This window comes from Pimephales promelas, chromosome 6 (genome assembly GCF_988280905.1).
Source record: "Pimephales promelas chromosome 6, fPimPro1.hap1.1, whole genome shotgun sequence".
NCBI lineage: Eukaryota > Metazoa > Chordata > Actinopteri > Cypriniformes > Leuciscidae > Pimephales > Pimephales promelas.
This window is the reverse complement of record NC_142774.1, coordinates 2,304,276-2,323,022: the sequence shown is the minus strand read 5'-3', so window position 1 is coordinate 2,323,022 and position 18,747 is coordinate 2,304,276. Positions and strand designations below refer to the sequence as shown.

Here is an 18,747-nt window from a genome sequence, read left to right as displayed (position 1 = left end):
TTAAAAATTAGTTGTGCAAAACCAAAACAGATTATGATGGATAAACTCTCTGTAAAATTATCTAGCAACAATTTAAACAAATGTTCTTTTTTAGGACTATAAATCCGTCAAATGAATGAAGGCAACTCCTGAGGAAAATGCTTTCAGATTTCCAAGGTAGGTCTAACGTAAGACCTAACGATCGTCTAGATTCTAGAACAACAAATCTAAAGAGTCAACTGCGTTTTATATTATGGTTGGCACTTACAGTTCAGGGAAGTTCCACTTAAAAAGACTACAATTTCATATTATAAGGTTATGTGCTACAAATAATAGATACTTATTGGTAAGTTTGCTTGAATGAGCAGTACAATTTCCTTCATGTTCTCTTTTCAGACTTTACTGCCCAAATCATTCAGACTTTCCCCCCAAATCCTCACTCTTTTCATGTTTGTTTTCAAACTATGCTATAAAATGTTGCCAAATTGTCTTATATTTTCACTTCTAATCTATATAAGTGATTTCTGAACAGGTATACAATATTGTCTGTCAAAAATGATGAAAATGAAATATCAATCACACAATTTCTTCCTTATAAAATTGACTTCGAATCTTTAGCAAGTTAAAAATGTTATTTCGACATCATCCGATTGGAAGTCTCAAAAAATGAAAAATAAATTCGGTTGTATATTTGCACATTTTATTTGAGAAATGGCTAAAAATGATTACATTTTAGTTTGATAGACATCATGTTGAGCTAATTTAATTAAGCATACTGTATTAAAAAAAGAGAGAAAAAAAGGCTGTAAATGCTTGTTAATCTGGGAATATACTAGAATTAAAAGCTTGTTAAGTTGATTAGTAAATTAATTTAAGCTCATAAAAATGCTTATGTGGAGCATCCAAATCGGGTGAGCTTGTCGGCGAGCGAGGTCAAGCCGATAAACTTTTCTCTATGTTCTGCCTTCTGGCCTTCCTTGTTTGTCGGCCAGTATTCAATCCAGGTGTCTTCACCCAAGTGGTACCTCAACCTGAGATGATTGAGAAGAGTGAGATCATTTTCATTAGACATAAGCCATAATAATATTTCTATTCAAAATGCATACATCATCGTCAAACATTTTAAAATTGAAGTATCAATCTCCACATAAACCAAATCGACATCATCCTCCAAATGTCATACTTTCCGCCAATCTTTGGAAGGGTTTTGGTTTGGCCCATGACCAGGTACGTCTTGCCCTTTTCAAATTTCAGAAAGTCTCTACAGTAAGGATGGCCCAAGAAAGACCTCATATTCCCTTCCGCATCTGAATCAGTGCCTGAAAACACACACACACACACACCTTTGAGGATGAAGCCAGTGCGATGGAGACTGTCTGACCTTCCATGATCAGAAGTCATGAAACACAGCTGACATCAGTTTTTCACTGACACAATAAATCAGAAAGAAACTGGTAAATCGTACCTTCCTTCAGCACTTGTTCAACCGTCATGTTATAGATGTCTGCATGCAGTGAGAAGCTCATTTCCAACAACCTGGTTTTATAAACTACAAGACAAACATTTGTAACATCATCATCATCTACAAAACAGCTTAATTGACAAGAACTGTAGGTCGTACTGGGACTATCAAGGAGATAAAACTGTCCTGAGAAGGAACGCTATTGTACTAGACATAATCAAACATTCTCTATTGCTAGTTTTCTGGATGTTTACCGTATTCCACTTCAGATTCACAGGCCTTTTTTTCACGATTGTCCTCATCGATGTGTTCATTCTTTTGCAAACTGCAGTTCTCTGTCAGGATATTTCATATGTTTACTACATTACGCTCTTTCTTTCTCATGGAGACTTCATGAAGTTTGTTGGATGTTCATCTTGCGTTTAACGAATCAAAGTGTACGTACCTTCCGCACACTGGCACAGCTCATCACTGCAGAGTCTGTTCAGTGCGCCGTCTCTCTTTTGAGGATGGTAGAACTTCACACAACGCTTATCTGTTCAAATATTAAAGTGCATTAAAGTTATAATAGAGTGCAGCATATCGAAGCTGTCGAACGGAAACATTTTATGTCCAAAACCATTACTTTAGGAAATAGAGAAAACATTTTTTTTTAAAATAATAATTAACCGCCACTTTGTCAAAAGTGGATATTGTTGTTTTAAATGTGGTCTGACACTTGCGTTATATTCATAACTTTTTACCAAAATCAAATGAAGCTCAAATGAAGTTACAAGGTTTTTGTCAATTTAACGGCAGGTAGTCTGCTAATCTGAGGCAGTAAGTGCATCGCATTATACGTTTTCATCGATTTTTTAATGTGGGAACTCAGTTTTTTCTGTCATTTGGCCAAAATCTCATGTTCTAAAAAATTGAGTGGTTCGCACAGGCTTTTTGAGGCACTATTGGGTATGACTCTACAACAAATGCTAGACTAATAATACCGTCGCATGCTATAGGAATTATCATACTAGTTAAAAAGAAATTAACACGACAGAAGAAGTGGGAAGTAGAAAATTTCCGATAGCATGTCAAGGCAGTATTAGATACTCTCCTCCGCTCCTCAAATACATTAAAAATATTGCCTTTATAGTGTTTCTTGTGTGAAGAAAATGCTGTACTTATTTAAACAACCAGTTATTTATTTATCCTTGCATTGCAAACAAGCAGAGACGGTCCAAACTGTGTGTGTATATTTAATCATAGCTGTCAACATTGAACATTGAAAATAAGGGAGATTTCCCGGAATCCATCGCCAAAATAAGGGATTTTTTTTTACATCATTAAGAGCATAAGAAACTAAAAAAAAAAAAAAACAGATATTGTATTCCTATGTTATGCTATGACCTCTGTAGTGGACACCAGGACTCGATTGTTAAAAAAAAAAGACATGAAAATATACACTCTAAAAAATGCTGGGTTGTTTTAACCCAATTTTGGGTCAAATATGGACAAACCCGAAATGTTGGGTTAAAAATGTAATGTAAAAATTTAACCCAACAGCTGGGTTAGTCCATATTTGACCCAAAGTTGGGTTAAAACAACCCAGCATTTTTTAGAGTGTATATAGGCAAAAATAATGGAATTTTTTTGACATAATATAAACATCGTTTTTTTGGTTGTTTTTTTTGCGCTGCATCCGAGTATGAACGACTTCAAGCCGAATAGGTCCGAGCTTGTACGTCTCACACAATCAGAGCGTAAAAATACGGGATATTTTACGGGAAAATACTAAAACGGGAAGACAGCGGGAACAGAGATAAAATACGTGAGAAACCCGGAAAATACGGGAGGGTTGACAGTTATGTATTTAATTGAATTGCAGCTTTTGAGATTTTACAATATGATTTATTATGATTTTTAAATGGTCTTAATTAGGGATGCAAACGGTTAATCGATTATCGATTAATTGTCGACAAGAATACATTCAATACAATGGCAGAACGGCAGTGAAATGCAACACTTCCGGTATTTTGCAGATGTGTTGACAAAGAATGCCGCCTATGAATTTCACTTCAGTTCTACTTTCTGAGTATGAATCGTAACCGTAAGCAGCAAAAGACACAAACTCAACTTTGACATGGTGATATTGTGAGACAGCTTTTCACCTCCATGAGAAACATCGTCACGTTTTAATATTGCGAGATCTCTTAACACATGATCTCATCACACCCCTAGTTAGATGGTTTTCTTTTCTAGTCCTCTTGGCACCGATGTGTGTTGGTATGCTTCATGTGTGTGACTGTAATGTACCTGGAGCGTTGTACTCGTATACAGTGACACCGGCGGGCTGCAGCATTCCCACTTCATTGAGCTTATGAATTCTGAAAACAATCCTTTCCTTTTGTTTATGAGAAATCTAAAATGACATTAAGTAAAACACTAAAATTAGAGCATTCATATGCCATACAGCAATTTACCAAATTGCTTACAGCAAAGGAGAAATAAATCAGTTGCAATCATAAAAGAGAGAAATGAAACTAATATATAGGAATAGTGGCATTGATTTTACCTTATCTATGTAGATGATAAGAGATCCTCGCTCTGAAAGCTCCTTGTTCAACTCAAAACTCTGAATGTACTTATCCTTACCAGAAGATAACTGGTGAAAAAATCATGAGGGGGGAAAAACGGCTGTGATATCAATGTCCTGGCATTATATGAATTTAATGGCACTTGTATTACTATGGAAGAATTCAATATGTTGGACTCGTAAATATTCGGAGCTTACAATTTTACAAATCAACTTTCACAATCAATTACCTTTGAAAGATCACGTTCATCCACTTTAAACCCTGTCAGCAGGCCGATGTCCAAAATAGACATGGTTGAGCTTCTTAACGGGTCCTTGAAACTGCAATGGAGACATTGATGACATTGTCAGTGTCACTTCCTCAAAATGATCACGTTAATCATCATTTAACATTGCTTCGCCCCATTTGCTAAACGTATTACAAGGTTATACAGATGACACAACATTCTTGATATATATATAAATCATCTAGACGTCTTTCCATACATTTCAGAAAAGAATAAGTCAAATAAAATGGGACCTGTAAATCTTGTTTAAAGTTAGAATCTAACACTATATTTAAGGGTCCAAATCTTATTAACGAGTTGCTCATTAGCATGCATATTATTAGGATATTAGCTGTTTTTAGTACTTATAAAAGCACACATGCCTTATTATGCACAACCATATTCCACCCAATACTTACACTTAACAACTACCTTAAGCCTTGTTCACACTACATGATTTTAAAACGTCGGGCTGAACTGTGCGGTTCACACTACACGACTTGCTCTCAGTGAAATCAGGAGTGTTCAAGTTGTTTAGCTGTTCACACAACACAACGTGATTGATCCTCAACAGGAGGTAACTCACTACACGAGCGGACAACGCACTACATAGAGATACAACCACGATCGGATGATAAGAGCAAATCATTTGTGACTCAATGAGAGCTGTTTCAGTACTATGGTACGGTCTAAATCCTGAAAATAATCAAATAAATAACGAGTTGACAACAACTTTGTCACCCAACGATTCTATATTGTCTACAAACCACGTTTTGTCACGAAAAAACACGCAAATAAATGAATAAATAAATATTGAGCCAATACCCAGCGCGTGCGCCAGTGCCCCAGAAGAGAACACAACATGTGAATATGGACGTCAGACAGAAACTAGTGCTGCACACTGTTTGCGCGACGATCTGCTCTGAGGAAAAAAAAGAAAAAAAAAAAAAAAAAGATTTACCTGGTGTCCTCAACCCATGCGTTGCTATGATTGGCTGCACTCATGACATCACTGAGTTTGAATCGCGATGGCTCTGGATATCTAGCAGGCTAGATATATTTCTGGGCTCGGCGAGGCGTCTGCGAGCGTTTTCGCTGCGTTGTTGGCTCTTTCATACTAACAGATTGGCAGGCGATGACACCCTGACCTGTCGGCGAGCTCAACGATTTGCAAATCGGGCAAAAATCGGGCTTAAAATTAGGGTTGGGTATCGTTTGAATTTGAACGATTCTGATTCCGATTCCTTGTTTCGATTCCGGTTCCTAACGATTCTCGATTCCGATTCTTTTAAGAGGCAGGGTCAAAAAAGTTTAGCTAACCTTGCTAACCAACGGCCTTTCTGAAGGAAATACTCCTTCTGTAAAAATACTCCTTTTGTCACAAATTTTGCATTTTGCCGAGATTTCGTTATTTTTTTAGAAAAGTGAAGCCACACTTTGGATCGCCGACGTAAGGTACTCATGTTCGACTCGCGTGGTTATGCCAACACTTCTGGTAGACGCTTCTTCGTTGGTGTTGTTCAGCGGTTTCTTCTTCCGCTCGGCAGACTGTGAATATCGAAACTAGGAATCGAAATTTTAACTTTTGAACGATTCCGGGAAAAACGAAAAGTTAGTCTCGGTTCCAATCGATACTCGATACTCGATTCTCGATACCCAACCCTACAACCCATGCGTTGCTATGATTGGCTGTACTCATGACATCACTGAGTTTGAGTCGCGCGATGGCTCTGGATATCTAGCAGGCTAGATATATTTCTGGGCTCGGCGAGGCGTCTGCGAGCATTTTGGCTGCGTTGTTGGCTCTTTCATACTAACAGATTGGCAGGCGGTCATCGTCCGCTAATCCCCCGCGATAACACCCTGACCTGTCGGCGAGCTCAACGATTTGCAAATCGGTCAAAAATCGTGCTTAAAATCCTGTAGTGTTAACTTGGCTTTACAAACTATTAAAGTAGGAGTTTATTGAGGCAAAGTGAATATGTATTACCCATATTAAACTGTTACCGTTAGAATAGTTGTATACTCACATGTATTCAATGGTGAGTTGATAACTTTCAATGGCTCCATCATAAGACACTACGTATAGAAAGAAAACATCATGATCCAACTTCATTTTACAACACAGGAGTTCAAAGTACGTTCTCGCGATGAATCCTACCGTCAAGCTGTTTTTCCATCTGCACACTTAGATCAAACACTTTACAGTCGCCGTCTTTCTCTTCAGGCAGAGCATAATACACAGAAAAGACCTGTGAGGAAAGTACATGAGCTTGTAACGCAGAACAACATGCGCGAGAATATTTCATGAGTGCGTTCGTGAACACTCACCGAGAGCATGGCCACCCCAGTCCCTTGAGCGGTGATTTTGAAGCTCTTCGTAATGTCAAACTGTGAAATTCAGTCCATAAAGTAGACAAAGACAACACACTTTTAGGTGAGTCAGTTAACACAAACTTATGTATGCATTTAAATTCTGTTTCTCAACAATACTATTGAAATTTGCAAACTGAGTGCTGTTTTAAGACCACGAACTCTGGTTCATACAGGCATATTTCCAGACCTTGTCTGTGCGTGCAAGATTTATGTTGGACCCTCTTATAGCGATCTTCTTTGTTCCTGATCTCTCCTGCACGGCGAGCTCCAGGTCCAGATTAATGTCTGCCTTCTTAACCTGAATGCGATACTCAGCCACAGCCTGGAACACCATGATCGTTGCCTAAACAAACAGGGAATTAGACTAGAGTCATTGAATCATTCATTCAAACTTTTTAGAATTAATTCAAATTAATTCAACATTTTAAATAGACTACAGCAAGTAACACATTTTTAATAACCTCTAGTTAATTACAGGTTATTTTTCGAGCCCGACCGGATAAAGTATTTTGAAGGCCGAAACCGATACAAATATTTTTTGGTTTTAAATTCCGATATATCGGCCGATATTTTTTTTTTTTCCGGAAACGCGCAACAAAACATTAACAGATTTCCCTAACATTAGTTATTTGTAGTTAATTATGAGTTTTAACTAAAATAATATGATAATGCATTTTAAAAAGAAACTTGTTTCTTTTATTGTCACAACAGAACAGACCAGGCTTTGTGGTTAGCTAGTCTATGATGAGCCATAATTTAGCAATGGATAACGTCATACTGCAAATTGTAAAACATACATTTTCAATATAACAGGCCGAGGAGAGATGATGCGTCTCATTGCTATAACTGTCACGCGCTATTAAAGAAATACTTCGGTCACATCGTCAAAAGTTAAAAGGACAGTCAGTCAACTACACTGTAACAACGTAACGTAACTATTACTAGCTAATTCCGCTTCACTCTCGGCTTATTTAACAGCAGCAAAACTGAACATGATAGTCACAAATGTTGTCATGCTTATTTGAGTTAAGAGAAGTGATGGGGATGATCTTTTAATTGTTATTCAAGCAATGTATGTCTCGTGACCAACTCAACGAGTGTTGCCAACAGGGACGGTGTAGAGCGCCCTCTGGTGGACAAACTATACAACACTCATGACATGGTTCAAGCGTGTTTCATCCATTTTTATTTTATTTTTGAAATATTCATTTATCAGCCATTATAACTGCCGATACCGATAGTTTGGAAAATGCCTAATATCGGCCGATAATATCAGCCTGCCGATATATCGGTCTGGCTCTAGTTATTTTGTTTAGTTGTCTGTTCAGAATAGTGATCTCAGTTTGAAACAAATAAATTGTGATTCTCAATTTATACAGAATTGTGCAGCTCTATGTTGTAGTTTTCAACTCCCATTACTTTACCCTCGGCTAAACTTTTGAAAAATATGTCAACATTAGCTGTTAATGTGGACACTTTTTGTTTCATCGGAAGGAAATCATTCTGGGTTGCATTTCCCGAAAGCATTGTTAGCCACTATGGTCGTAAGTTCCGTCGTTACCAATAGAGTTCAATGGAAATTGCGACCAACATGCGACCATAGTTGGCTAACGATGCTTTCTAGAAGCGCACCCCTGATTGATGAATCCGACTACAGTGTTCGTTCATAGTGACCATTGGGTTGATGTGTGCATTTATATGTCGCTAGCTTCTGTGTGTCATATGTCATTATGCCACTTCTACAACATTGCACATGCACAGATCTTTCCAGTTTCGTTTTTTAATCTGGTCAAGTGTTTGCATGCACAACGAATAGAATAGGTTTAAACCACTCCTTGCGATCGGATTTGGCCAATTTGTTCCATTCGACACAAACGGATTATTAGGGTCCATTTAAACACACTGATTTACTAACATCATTTGAAACATACATTATTTTCTGACACAAAACCTTTTTTCCCCATAATATCCAAGCTGTTCTCTTCCTAACAATAAAACTAAAGTCTTGCAATTCACACTCAGACATTGAAGACTTCTGGAGGATTTGCCAGTCAAAGACAAAGTAAAGATGTCCTCACGTGTTTGTAGATATAAGCCACTAAAGTGACGTTTTTTTTTGGTATATCGATATAATTAAGTTAGTATGCACTATTCCTTTAACTTAAATAACTCCTACACTCTCTGAAAAAAAAGGTACAAAAGCTGTCACTGTGGTTCTACCTTTGAATACTGTATGTACATTTTAGGTGCTAATATGTACCATTAAGGTACCAATATGCAGGTACAAAAGTATATCTTTTGCAAGGGTACAGCCCCAGTGACAGCTTTTGTACCTTTTTTTTTCTAAGAGTGTAGGTATGAACAAATGTGAACCAATCCAGACACAAGGAACAAAATGAGAAGGACAATGTCAGTTGTAATCTATATAAATCAGTTAGTCCACAAGACCATTCATTCGTTTGTGATCTGATGAAATACCTGCGTGGAGCCATAACCTCCGTAATTTGATTGTTGCTTTCCCAGCCAACGCACTGCCCGTCCGGCTCGCTCAAAATCCTTTGCCATCGTCAGGGCAAGAACCGCATAACCCGTGGCCTCCAGAGAGTGATAGTGCTGCCCAGGAACTTGCCAAAATATGGCATCTAAACAAATTGTGATATCAGAGACAGTTGATTATTGATAATATGCATCACAATACACATTTTATACAAAAGTGATAAAAAAAGTTTAATTTGTTGAGAAAAAATTGACACATACAACTCATATTTGAACAATTGCAAATTGCAATAAAAGTAATATATCAAAATGAATTTAAAATACCGGTAGACATTTTGTGACTTTCATAACTGCAATTCTTTCTATTTCCTATTTTGGATATTGAATGAGATCTTACTAGCAACTATAAATGATTACCATTATGTAAATACATGTTTCAGGCATTACTCAAATTTACACACGAATGGCAAGAAATTTACATTTTAAAAAGTTAAGTTACTGTTTTTATTTAAGTATAATTTAGTTACGGTTATAGTTTTGTATTAATAGTTTGAATAACTTCCATTTACTTTTTCATTTTTGTTAAAGGTTTTGTTGATGTTTTTGACATTTTTATTTTTAATTTGTATTTTTTTTATGCATTTTCATTTCAGTTTTAGTTTAAGTATTTAAGTAAATCAAATAAAACGAGAAGTGCTTCATTGGCAACTACCTGAATAAAAAAAAAAGTATTATAAATACAAATATTTTACTTCAGTAGTTCAATGAACAAATGTTTTTGTTTTTTTTATGTTTTTAGTTTTAGTTAACTATAATGACCCCAAATTAGAAAGCTTTTGCCATGGACACAGGACTGTAATGTCACTAACCTTGGTTTTGGGTGGAATGACTCATCAGGATGTTTTTATCGAGTTTTCCAGCTTGGGCCAAAGCGTAAGAAGTCATAGCGACAGCATAACCGCTGGTCAGACTGTGCACTCTCAGCGTCAGGTAATTAACGGCTCTGTTTATACTGCCCTGAAGACTCTGGAGAGAGAGAGAGACTCAATGAGACTCAGGGTGCTTTCACACTTGATTCAAATACTTGGTCAAAACCAGAGTTTGATGGACTGTTCACATTACATAATTTGGGTCCGAACCACAGTGTGTTTGCATCAAATCAGCAGCTGTTTACCCCTGTTGCTTGATAACGAACAACGCAGGAGAAGTGTTTTCTCACGCATACTTTTTTTACGTCCTAAATCAGTGTTTCCCAACCCTGCTCCTGAAGGACCCCCAACAACTGCACGTTTCCCTAATCAAACACACCTGATTCAACTCATCAGATCATTATCACATATAACCACATGAGTTGCTGACTTGAATCTGGTGTGTTTGATTAGGGAGACAAAGAAAACGTGCACTGTTGAGGGTCCTTCGGGCCCTTCATTTTCCTTTGAAAACGTATATTTTTCTCTCTGGTTTGGCCTTCCGTCCACACTGAGACAGTGTTTTAAGTCAATGAAAACGTAGCTTTTGGAAAAAGCGGATAAATTGGAAAACAGTGTTTTCGAGCTGTGAAGCCGGAGGTATTTGAAAACGATGACGCAAGTTTAGTCATGTGATCCATGTTGTACCAATAGATATTCATAAACCAGTATTGTGCCTGTTATGTGCTATTCACTTTTACGCTGTTGCTAAAATATGTTACTTTACAGTTCTGCAAAGGTAACAGTTCATGAAAAAGATAAGAGAGCAGTTGCGTTCAATACGGTGACTTAGTGCGACCTGGACGCAACAGTGATGGTGAGATATTTTGGTAAATAAATAAAATTATCCTGTTTGAAGAATTGCGCGAAAACTTTAATTATCTATTTTTCCATCTGCATCATCTTGTGAGCTTTTGTGAGGTTTCACGCAAGCGCATTAAAGTGAATTTAGAAGTTTCTCATCCACACTGAAACGCCTGAAAACGCTAGCCTAGCGCTAGTGGACTCTAAAAGTGCTAGTGTGAAAACACCCTCAGTGAGACTCATGTGACATATTTAGGGTTGGGTATCGTTTGAATTTGAACGATTCTGATTCCGATTCCGATTCCTTGTTTCGATTCCGGTTCCTAACGATTCTCGATTGCGATTCTTTTAAGAGGCAGGGTCAAAAAAGTTTAGCTAACCTTGCTAACCAACGGCCTTTCTGAAGGAAATACTCCTTCTGTAAAAATACTCCTTTTGTCACAAATTTTGCATTTTGCCGAGATTTCGTTATTTTTAGAAAAGTGAAGCCACACTTTGGATCGTCGACGTAAGCTACTCATGTTCGACTCGCGCGGTTATGCAAACACTTCCGGTAGACGCTTCTTCGTTGGTGTTGTTCAGCGGTTTCTTCTTCCACTCGCCGGACTGTGAATATCGAAACTAGGAATCGAAATTTTTACTTTTGAACGATTCCGGGAAAAGCGAAAAGTTAGTCTCGGTTCCAATCGATACTCGATTCTCGATACCCAACCCTAGACATATTGTAACACTGTTTGTTTCTAGGAATCACACTTACTTGAACAGATTTAGCACAGATCTTGTGGCCTTCTTGCATGGCAATTAGGACAAATGCAGTTAGAGAGGCATCGGCATCATTCCCCTGTACGTTACCCTGGAATTAACATAATAATATGTTAATGATATAATACGAATGTTGGGATCCTTCCGACGTTAGTTCTTATGGACTGGTGTTTACATTTATGGTCTCCGACTGTTGATGTTTGAAGAGGAATTCTTTGAATAAATAAATAAATCAATCACACATTTAACTTACAACCATCTCGCTGTGATACACAGGTGCGTCTTCTTTAAACGTGCCGTCTGGCTGCTGTTTGTTCACGGCCAGCCACTTGAGGGCGCTGCAGATCACATTCTCCTCAATGAGGACTAGATCGCTGGCCATCGCAAACACTTTCGCCACATATGCCGTCAGCCTGTAAATGGACACAAGATTAAGTATCCAAGAAACGCAATCATGATCTCACTATTTTTTCATAATTTATATTGCAACTTTTACAGTTATTGAACTGAATTGAATCAACACTGAACTGAAGTGACATAAATAATAACACTATTGTCTTCTTAGAGCTGCTTCACAGCTGAAATAAGTAGAAGACATTTTCAACACTGTTATTTTCAAAGTAATTTAGTAGCATTTTTTCACCATGTGCTACCCGGGCTGCTTTTCCAGGCAGAATAGGACCCATCAGATTTACGGAAGGTCAACTCCAGCTTATAACCTTTACAAGAACAAAAAAATGCATGAGATGGTGGCATGTGCTCGGCATCTTAACTCAATTTAGGGCACATTAATGTCGAGGCTGACCTGTGCTGATATGATTAATGGCGTCATTACGGCGGTTTATGCCAACTGCTTCCCACTGCTTGGTGCTGTCCAGATAATGAGTGGCAATGAGAGGTAGAGTCATGAAGATCATGGTCTGCTCTCCACATCCGTGGGGCTGGACGATGAGCTGACCCATAAAATGTCCACTGATGGCCTGCTCGACTGTGCGCGTTATCTCCTCACCTGCAAACATGGAGGTTAATTGCTGTGATTGGCTTTTGATCGCATATTGGCATGCATGAACTGACAGATCTATTGTTCTGATTTGAGCAATACAGACAGAATCCAGTTTAGAAAATAGAATCCACTATATAATGCAAAACGTCATGGATCAGGCATGCTTTCCGTATGGCGACGTGGTGGGTATTAAAGGGATAGTTCACCCAAAAAATGAAGTCATTAATTACTCAGCCCCATGCTGTTCCAACCCCGTAAGACCTTCATTCGTCTTGGAACACAAATGAAGATATTTTTGATTAAATCTGAGAGGTGGATCACTCCTACATAGGCTTCCTAAGGGATTGAAACTTGACGGCCCAGAAAGTCAATGAAGAAAATTTTCAAATATTCCATGTGACTACAGTGGCTCAAGTATAAGTTTATCAAGCGGCGAGAATACTTTTTGTGCGAAAAAACAAACAAAAATAACGACTACTCCATTTCTTCCTTGTAGGCCTGAGTAGGGCCCTATAAAATCCGTTTTATTTTTTCCCAAATTCCGTTTTTTCCGTTTTAAGTTTTGGGAATTCAGGTTTTTTTTACCCTTTACTGTCATTTAAGTTGTAACAAGAGCTTTTAATGTTGCTTTTAATGTTAATTATTAAAATGTACACAAATAAAATAGGCATTTACTCTTAAAATAACAAATACTGCATGATGCAACATAAGTGATTCAAGTAACAACAAAATATGGTTATGAGCTTTAAACTGTCCTGTAAAATAAATTATATTAGTTTATATAAGTTAAAATAAATATCACACTCTAGCTGCGTCGTAATGTGCATACTATCCATCCTAAATAGTATGTGACATTAGTAACTGTCAATACTATTTCGGGCATATAATATGCACATTAGGACGCAGCTTCCGTCTCTCGCTCGCACTGTCGAGCGCTCTCTCGGACACACTCGGTCTCTCTCGCGCGCACTGTTGAGCGTGCTGTCTCGTAGTCTCTCTCGCGCACTCTCAACTCGGAGACACACACTTGGTCTGACACCTCATAGACAGACGTGCACGGAGGGGACTTTGAGTGTGTGTGCGACGAGTTTCTTAACTTTTTCGCCAACGAAAGCAGAGCCGTGGAGAGCCACTCCGCCATGCTTTCAGTGGAAACGCGGCTATTGTTTTGATACCGTCATACCGAGCTGAAATGACGGGAGGGGTTGTGTCGCCCAGATTTGCTTCCCCGTTTCTCTGCATTTTCCCCAGACATACGTTCTTCTCCCACACAAAAACCGAATTTCATTCCAAATATGTAAAATTCCGCGTTAACACTAGATTCCGCGTTAATTGGCCAATTCCACGATTCCGTCCGCGATTCTGTGATCGCAGAAATTATAGGGCCCTACCTGAGACGAGAGTTCAAGAGATTTCCACGAAGCACGCACGAGAACTGAACTGGAGTAGAAGAAGATTGTTGTTCTCGCGCATGCGTCGTGGAAATCTCTTGAACTCTCATCTCAGGCCTACAAGGAAGAAAAGGAGTAGTCGAATAAAGTTGTTATTTTTGTTAGTTTTTTCGCACAAAAAGTATTCTCGTCGCTTGATAAACTTATACTTGAGCCACTGTAGTCACATGGAATATTTAAACATTTTCTTCACTGACTTTCTGGGCCGTCAAGTTTCGATCCCTTAGGCCGTGTGTCCACCAAAGCGTTTTTAGCCAGCTGAAAACGCTAGACGCTCTGCTGAAGACGCCGTGCTTTGGGCGCTTGAGAGTGTTTTGGCAGCGTTTTTTCCGTTGAAACGTTTCGTTGCTATGATACAGAATATCCGCAGCAGTTTGAATGTTGACAGTTGGTCGTGTGGTATTAGCCCCGCCCCTCCTCCACTGTGATTGGACGGCTGGGTAAAAAGTGACAGTGATGAGCGCTGCGTTTTATCCAAAGTTGAACATTTTTCAACTCCCAGCGACCAGTAAAAACGCCGGGCGCTCTGCGCTTCAGCGTGAAAAAAAAAATGCCTCGGTACGCTCATGGTGTTTAAAAAACGCGGCGCTCCCATTGAAAACAATTGAAAACATACGCCAGGCGCTTTGGTGGACACATGGCCTTAGGCAGCCTATGTAGCAGTGATCCACTTCTCAAATTTAATAAAAAATTTCTTCATTTGTGTTCCAAGACGAATGAAGGTCTTACGGGGTTGGTACAGCATGGGTGTGAGTAGTTAATGACTTAATTTTCATTTTTGGGTGAACTAACCCTTTAATGTTCCCATAGCAGCACAACGTAATGACGCACCGCCGAGTTCCACATCGCTGACACATACCAGCTAGCTGTATTCGTTTTACCGTAACTCTTCAACCGTTTGCCCATCAAAACCATTCAAATTGCCCCTGACAGTAGACAACATGCATTTTTCGGTAATATATACGGCTTATTACTGTAATTTCCTGCTTTTCGGCAGCAATGACGAGAACTTAGTGCGGCAGGTTAGAGTGTTTTGGATTGCATAAAATAATAAAAGAAACGAACAAATACATGGCGAAAGAAGTGGTAGACAGCAGGTTGATTTATTCTCGTTTTTTTTGTTTTTTTTTTGTTTATTTTAATTCTATTTACAAACTCGCCACACACAATAATGGTGAATAACTAAGTTTTTGAAAGCTAATCTTTTTCTGAAAAATGAAGATAGCACATTGTTTTAGAAATTTACTGTCAAAAAATCAAAATGTGAGAAAAACACATTTAGTTATTTCTTCTGCTGGACAAAAAAAGATATTTTGAAGAATGTCAGTATCCAGACTGTTGACTTCCATAGTAGAAAAAAAAAAAATGAAAAAAACTATTGAAGTCAATGAGGTACATCAACTGTTTGGTGACCGACATTGTTCAAAATATTTATGTTCAGCAAATGAAAGAAATCCAGAATTTTTTTAAGGAAAAAATAAAATGGATTTCACAGGTCCCTATAAACCTCAGAAGAATGAAATTGCAATGAGATTTTCACCTATCACTGTGATCAGTGTGGAAGCAGGTGTGTTGGGAACCTTTCGGCGTGGGATGTCACTCCTCAACGACACGACCTGCACGCTGCCTGTTCCGATCAAGAGGGAATAGGGAATGTTTGAAGAGGATTTCAACCATTATATTCATTGCATATCCAGCATGAATTTCTAAAGAACCTGCACCTGGGTGCTCGGAGGGGTTGATCTCCACAACTCGCTCTTCGACTTCGGTTAGCACACCTTCAGACTGAAAGAAAATCGGACGCAAATGCAATTTGGTGGACACATTGGACATCTTCAAATATAGCAATAAAGTGATTCCTGCACACAGCAAAATCCCCAGTGTAGTTAATAAGGGATAGTTCACTTTGAAATTAATTTTTGGTATGTTTTAGTTTACCTCAAGGGCATCCAAGATGTAGGTGTCTTTGTTTCCACAGTAGTTTCAATTTTGATATTTTTCACTCAAACCGTTCTTGTCTGTCAGTCATATAATGGAGGTCACCACCTCAAAGAGCATACACAAAGTCTGCTGTTGATCTGCGTCACACACATGACCAGCATCGGCCAATAGTGAGCCTACATGTGACGTTTAACTGACTAGAGGCCCAAAGAGAAGGAAATGAATAGTTGAAATAAAGTCGTTATTTATGTTTGTTTTCTCGTCACTTGATAAAGTTAAGATTGAGCCACTGTAGTCACTTGGACTATTTTAACGGTGTCTTTAATAACTTTTCGAGGCTGGCAAGTTTCAATCCCTCAAGAAGCCTATGGACTAGTATGGAGGAGTGATCCAGCTCTCAGATTTCATCAGAAATATCTTGGGCCCTGTTTACACGAGAACGCTCGCGGGTGAAAACGTAAAAATATTTTATCGGATGTGCCTTTCGTTTACACGGCGACAGCGTTTTTGAGGCTCAAAAACGCAAAAAAGTAAAAACCACCCTCCAGAGTGGAAATCTTAAAAACGCTTCACCGTCGCGTTCCCGTGTAAACGGTAAAAACGCAAAAGTCTGCTTGACAGTGAAGGTTGTACGCAGGCGCGTGGACTTGGTGTTGTTGTAGTATGCACTCCTAGCCGCCTGAAGTGCATACTACATTGAATTTCACACACTTTTGCGTCTCCATTTGCACGCAGATTTCCCACACAAAACGCTCGTCTAAACGCAGAATAAAAAAAAAGATGACGCAACGGCACTTTTGCGTTTTCTCTTCAGAATCGTTTCCGTGTAAACATAGCCTAAATTCGTGTTCCGAAGATGAACGAATGTCTTACGGGGTTGGAACAACATGAGGGTGAGTAAATACTGACAGTATTTTTATTTATTTTTTTGGGTGAACTATCCAAGAGCCCATATAAAGCAAATACTGATCACCACAATGGTGACTTAAAAATTAAGCTTTTCTCCTTCAGTGATTCTGCTTGTTAACATCAGGTGTCTTCAAAAAGGCTCAATCATCACTCAATTATTCACTTAATTATCTCATTAACTTTAACACTGCTTCAGTGTTCATTTAACACTCAGCTCAGAGTTTAAATAATTCACACTCATTGTTAATTTAACACTGGGGATTTTGCTGTGCAGAAGCCACAAGATCATTCCTCTAAATGTTGACATGGCAGACTCACCACCACTTTCAGATTCTTTCTAATTGCATCATTGCGATTGGAGCTGTACGCTTCGGCTTCGATCCATTGGTCATGGAGGTCCATGGGGATGATGATGAGAGGAACAGCTACGGAGGACATGCTGCCAACGGCAACTATAATCCTGTCTTTTTTTGGCTGTTTTTTTCTGGCACTGCTGCAAATACCCTCCGACGTTTTGAATTTGATATGCACCTGCAGAAATGAAGACAAACAGCCGTACAATTTAACCTTTTAAAGCCTGACATATAAACAATAGTAAGACAAACACCTCCATTTTATTAAGACGCCCAAACTGAGCAAAAATATGCTATCTGTAGCAGATGCTAATATTTATTTAGATAAAAGTTCTGATTGTAATGTATTTACAACAACAGTACAGCAGACCACTTACATAAAATGCATACATATCCGTCATCACTATATCTGCCAATAATGGCTTAGTAAGATAACATTCAAATGCTTAGGTTTATGATCAAAGCTCTGTAGTTTTAAAACAGAGTATAATGCAGTACAACAATTGAGAGATACAACAAAAAAATGTTCCTCAAAAGCCTGATGATCATATTTGACACTTTAAAAATGGAAAATCGAGTAAACCTAACTTTCATCAGTCCAGTGATTATCTTGAACAATATTGAAGTTATTCTTACTTTTTTTTTATAAACTTGATAAGTTTAGATTTCACAGCAAAAAGACACATGAATCACGAGTGGACTTTTGTGCATTTATAAAAGGCCTTTTACTTGCTAAAAAAAAGTCTAAACTATTAATCAGACGACAGAAGGAATGTACTGTAGTAGATAATGTGCAACAGGATTTTCAGCAAATTTTGATCCTGTTGATCATTTGAAGTCCTTAGAAATTTGTGTATCAAATATTAAACAAATATGAAAACAATGTGATCAGTAAACTGCACATACTTTAAGCTTCTGATTGCCGTAATTGTGAACAATAGCCTTTATTTCCAGTTGTTCATTCCGCACTGCTGAAAAAGGCATCCTGAGGTCGATGAAAAAATCCTTCTTAACGGTGATCTCATAAGGATTTGCCACACATATTCCTGCATTGAAAATGAGGGCGTGTTAGATTAACAGAATAGAGTGTGATAAACAGAATGATAAATGAACTAGAGCTGTGCTTCTTACCGAGGGTCTTGGACAGGCTGATGGCTGTGATCTGCCAGGTTGTGATGGAGTCTTTCAGGTATATTTCATTTCTTGAGACAGACGTTTTATCACTAGGTACAAATGAAGATTGTCTCATGGCCAGATCTTTTTAACATCTATCATGAGAATGTTTGTTTCATTCTGTTCTGATGTGGTTCTTCCCTTTGCTTGTTAGTTTCCACCTATTTCTGTTCCAGTTAATTATTTTACCCAGTTTCCCTTGTTCAGCGTTTGGTCTCGTTTCAGTTTGCAT

General features: G+C 38.3%; 1 protein-coding gene across 1 annotated transcript in view; it reads right to left on the bottom strand.

Moving 5' to 3' along the window:
• Positions 1-662: 662 nt before the first annotated feature.
• The window catches only part of c3a.5 (complement C3a, tandem duplicate 5), a 29,064-nt gene continuing 10,979 nt past the window's right edge, over positions 663-18,747 (bottom strand). The window contains exons 19-41 of the mRNA XM_039647111.2: positions 18,474-18,565; positions 18,249-18,388; positions 17,308-17,520; positions 15,861-15,924; positions 15,680-15,766; positions 12,491-12,694; positions 12,329-12,404; positions 11,939-12,098; positions 11,681-11,776; positions 10,021-10,177; positions 9,134-9,297; positions 6,843-6,998; positions 6,611-6,670; positions 6,441-6,531; positions 6,310-6,358; positions 4,244-4,334; positions 3,993-4,082; positions 3,734-3,839; positions 1,887-1,976; positions 1,696-1,776; positions 1,445-1,528; positions 1,163-1,298; positions 663-1,010 (exon numbers count right to left, since the gene is read on the bottom strand). Of these exons, the coding sequence (XP_039503045.2) occupies positions 869-1,010; positions 1,163-1,298; positions 1,445-1,528; positions 1,696-1,776; positions 1,887-1,976; positions 3,734-3,839; positions 3,993-4,082; positions 4,244-4,334; positions 6,310-6,358; positions 6,441-6,531; positions 6,611-6,670; positions 6,843-6,998; positions 9,134-9,297; positions 10,021-10,177; positions 11,681-11,776; positions 11,939-12,098; positions 12,329-12,404; positions 12,491-12,694; positions 15,680-15,766; positions 15,861-15,924; positions 17,308-17,520; positions 18,249-18,388; positions 18,474-18,565 (2,629 nt within the window). The 3' untranslated portion in view covers positions 663-868. The remainder of the gene's footprint in view (positions 1,011-1,162; positions 1,299-1,444; positions 1,529-1,695; positions 1,777-1,886; positions 1,977-3,733; positions 3,840-3,992; positions 4,083-4,243; positions 4,335-6,309; positions 6,359-6,440; positions 6,532-6,610; positions 6,671-6,842; positions 6,999-9,133; positions 9,298-10,020; positions 10,178-11,680; positions 11,777-11,938; positions 12,099-12,328; positions 12,405-12,490; positions 12,695-15,679; positions 15,767-15,860; positions 15,925-17,307; positions 17,521-18,248; positions 18,389-18,473; positions 18,566-18,747) is intronic.